This window comes from Oncorhynchus masou, chromosome 21 (assembly GCF_036934945.1).
Source record: "Oncorhynchus masou masou isolate Uvic2021 chromosome 21, UVic_Omas_1.1, whole genome shotgun sequence".
NCBI classification, from domain to species: domain Eukaryota; kingdom Metazoa; phylum Chordata; class Actinopteri; order Salmoniformes; family Salmonidae; genus Oncorhynchus; species Oncorhynchus masou.
Window position 1 is genome coordinate 10,763,622 of NC_088232.1, and position 4,087 is coordinate 10,767,708.

Consider the following 4,087-nt stretch of genomic DNA (forward strand, 5'->3'; position numbering starts at 1 on the left):
CCACCCACACACACACCCACACACATTCCACGCTCCTGTTCTGTTCTGATGTGTTCTGATGTTCTGACCTACCCTCTTGACCACTCAGTAGTGGGCGGGGTGTTCTGTCTGTCTGTTGACACGCCCCCTTCTTAGAAGACCAGAAGCAACAAGCAACCCTATGTGCACTGGGTAGAGTTATTATTTTAGCTTGTACTCATACTGTGTGTTGAAGGTGTTTGTGTGAGTGGTGGGCGGGTGGTGACACAGGGTGGTGCATGTGTGTGTGTGTGTGTGTGTGTGTGCACTGTGTGGAGTCTGTCTGTCTGTGAAGTTGAGAGAACATAACATATTTCTATAATCACATTGACCAAAATTCATCTCCCTTGATCCTTTGAACCAACGTCCAAAACTCCAAAGATCCATCATGTGCACTGGAAAGAGACAACATATCGGGTTTAGTGGAGATGTTTTGCTCAGGGGTTGGTGAGGTTATTTAAGCACTAACACTTCTGGAATAAGAGGGTAAAACTATAACTTGTTTCAATTTTTTTCAGAGAAGCGTCATTGATTTGACCCACTGATTTACTGACTGAGATAGAACTTTTCCATAAATGTGGAGTCTGGCACAGTCCAAATCGACCTGCTTGTCCTATTACTTGTCCCACCGACATTCTCTGTTTGCATCCCAAATGGTGCCCTATACCAGTTATAGTGGTGTGGGGCTCTAGTCAGAAGTCGTGCACTGTACAGGGAATATGGTGACATTTGAGACAAGATATTCTCTGTGTCATGCTGTGAATTTTGTTTATATTCTGTCTCATTGCCCAGCCAATATAAGTAGGTTATGTGGAGTCGCTTGATTTACTAAAGCAGTGTGGGTTTAAGTTTAAATAAGGAAAGGTGAAAACTTTCTGATAGAATCAGGTCAACTGTCATAAGATGAGAGGAATGGTGTTCCTTCCTGCTCTTTTGTCTCTTGCAAAAGCATGAGTTCTGCTCATGAGAATGATGACAGCGATGATGACCATGATGACCGGAATAGGAATGACAGCGTTGTTGATGGTGATGAGAAGGAGGACGATGATGGTAAGTAGCGGCAACAATATTCACAAGGACAGCGATAAAGACGGTGATGATGGCGATGATGGAGGCCTTTGTTTTGACATGTTAGTATGACTGACAGGAACAGGGGATATTGCTTCCCTCGGCCCCTACAACACTACAGTCCCTTTGGTGTTAATTTAAAAAAACATTCTGACTGAACTAGAACCATTTCTCTATGCTTCCTCTGTTTTAGTCTCCGGAAACAATGAGCACCTCCGCCTGCTGCTTTCGTGCCACAGTAACCCGATGAGTTGCGTACCAAACGCCCATCCGAGTAACATTATGTTCACTGAGCATGATAATGTCTAACAGATCAGACATTATCACTGCAACAGCGAAGCGGTGCTATCCCTGCTTTCAATCAGCCCTTCTCAGGAATATAGTGAACATATTAGGACAGGTTGTGGACAGATATCTATCCGTAATATGGACACCATACTCGACCACGAACAACCTACTCTACCAATCTGCCAGATAGGAAATCCCCAGAACACCCTGCAAATATCAGTTACGTTTAGGAGAGAAAGGAGTAGACTGCTTTGTGCCACGGTTAAATAGGTCCCCAAAGGGTTCAGTGAAAAGGTGTGAAATGGTACGCCTGTCTATCTGTCACTGTGTGATTCTGTTTCCTGCTGGATAGTTCCACTCCAACAGAACTGATGGCAGCTGTATCCACAGTGGAATATTCTTGAATGTTCAACTGGGGAAAAGGGAGCCCAGGGAAGGTCAAACAAAGTGCTCTCTTTTGCATTGTGCTTGACAGTTTTCCAAAATGGCCACCTCCGAGTCCCACACAGGCATCATCCCAGCAAGCATGACCCCATTGGCCCCATGTGTGTATTCATTGGGCAAGGTGAGCACGGGCTAGCACACACCAACCCCACACCATGCTCACACCAGCCCTTAGGCTAGCCCAGCACGAGCTAGCCTAAGGCAATCCCACACCAGTCCAACACGGGCCAGTCCTCACCAGCCCAACACAGGCCAGCCTACACCAAGCCCAGCTAGGGGCGGGGGCACGTTAGAATATTGTGGGCATTTTTACTGGGAGGTGTCTCGCTGTTTGATTGTTTCTGATAAGTTTTGCCAACATCGTTCATTTGTGATTTCCTTTGCGCTGGTGAGGCTTGTAGATAAGCTCGAGAGAGCATCTGGTTTTCCTCAGTTAGCCCACCAGGGAGATCGCAGTCTAGATAGGAACCCGAAACCGGCACCAGAACTATTAGCTTCTTCCGCCAAGGTTCCTGGCTGTGTGATCTCATCAAACACTGATTTAGCTACGTGTCAGGCTAAAACACACAGTTTGAGGTTTAACTAACAATGAAGTGCCTTGGAGAGGAATGGATTAAGCAGAACCAGCAGAATTCTGGGTGGTTTGTTTGTATTGGTAAGATTGTTTGAGTACACAGATTCCTCACAGGGGGTTTATTTCCTGTTTTGGAAATGTCTCAACCTACTGCTAAATCATGCCAAACGTTTATTAACATCATGGATGTTGTGTGTTTTTGACAGAACAAGACCAAACCATGGATAATACCAGTTTGGAATGGCCAGAGGATCTGGATGATGATGCCAACCTTTCTTCTCTCCAAGGTGACCTGGAGGACTTCTGCGCTACATCGTCAAGGCACCAGGCATCCCGGGTGATCCTGTATGCCTTCTTTACAACGGGCATCGTGTGCACGGTGGTGGGTAACTTCCTGGTGGTCCTGGCCATCGCGTACTACAAGCAGCTGCAGTCGCCCACCAATTCGTTTGTCATGTCCTTGGCGGTGGCCGACTGCCTGGTGGGGTTGGTGGTTATGCCCTACAGCATGGTGCGCACCGTGGAGGGCTGCTGGCTCTTCGGCGCCCTCTTCTGCCGTGTCCACTCCAGCCTGGACGTCATGCTGTGCACCGCATCCATCTTCCACCTCAGCTGCATCGCCTTCGACCGCTACTATGCCGTGTGTAACCCCTTGGTCTACCACCTGAAAATGTCCCAGGGCCGAGTAGCCTTCCTGATCGTGGTCTGTTGGGCCGTCCCGTTGCTCATCTCCTTCGGCCCCATCATGCTGGGCCTCCACAAGGCTGGGGTGGACATGGTGCCCATGCCGCCCGAGGACGCCTGCGTCTTCCTGGTCAACCGCGTCTACGCCGTCATGGCCTCCCTGGTGGCCTTCTACCTGCCCATGGGCATCATGCTAGCGGCCTACTGGAAGATCTACAAGGCGGCCAAGCGGCAGGCCATGCAGATCAGCGCCATGGAGAGCCAGTTTTCGGCCGGGGTGGGCAAGGACTCCAGCAAGAAGCAGAGGCACCGCAACGCCATGAGGAGGGAGAGGAAGGCGGCTAAGACCCTGGGGATCATCATGGGGGTCTTTCTCCTCTTCTGGCTTCCCTTCTTCACTGTCAACATCGTGGATCCCTTCATCGACTATAGCACAGCGGTGGAGGTGTGGGAGTTTTTCCTGTGGCTGGGGTACGTTAACTCGTCACTTAACCCATTCTTGTATGGGTTCTTCAATAGATCCTTCCGTAGAGCTTTTATGATGATTATGGGATGTCGGATATGTCTGTCGAGCTCCTCACCGGGTCTGGACTTATCAAAAGAGAGCAACGAACGCAAGGTCAACCAATAGGAGACATGAATCGCAACACTCCACACATGGATGTGACATCGACCTATCAAACGCCAAGAAAGAGGGCAACGGGACACACAGACAACCAATAGGAGACTTTTAAAATACTTCAATTACCGGCTAATTGTGTACAGGTAGAGGACAGTTGAAGGGATTAAGTTGTTATTGTTATATTAAAGAGGATTAAGTCACTGACTGATGAAAACATTGACGTATAAAATAATCTGTGCATTTCTGAGACGGACAAAACTGAAATAAACACAAGATTGAACTGCAAAACCCTCAAATGACAGGGTGCAAATAAACATTGTATTTTGGTAGTCGTTAAAAATGAAGAAAGAGAGAAAGAAAATGCATGTAAAAAATAAAGAAGTGACTAC

At 47.9% G+C, this 4,087-nt stretch overlaps 1 protein-coding gene across 1 annotated transcript; it reads left to right on the forward strand.

Moving 5' to 3' along the window:
• The first annotated feature begins 2,606 nt into the window (after positions 1 to 2,606).
• On the forward strand, positions 2,607 to 3,767 carry LOC135507328 (5-hydroxytryptamine receptor 4-like). Its single transcript, XM_064926888.1, has one exon. It carries the CDS (start codon positions 2,613 to 2,615, stop codon positions 3,705 to 3,707), a length of 1,095 nt encoding a protein of 364 aa, XP_064782960.1. The 5' UTR covers positions 2,607 to 2,612; the 3' UTR covers positions 3,708 to 3,767.
• The last annotated feature ends 320 nt before the right edge of the window (positions 3,768 to 4,087 follow it).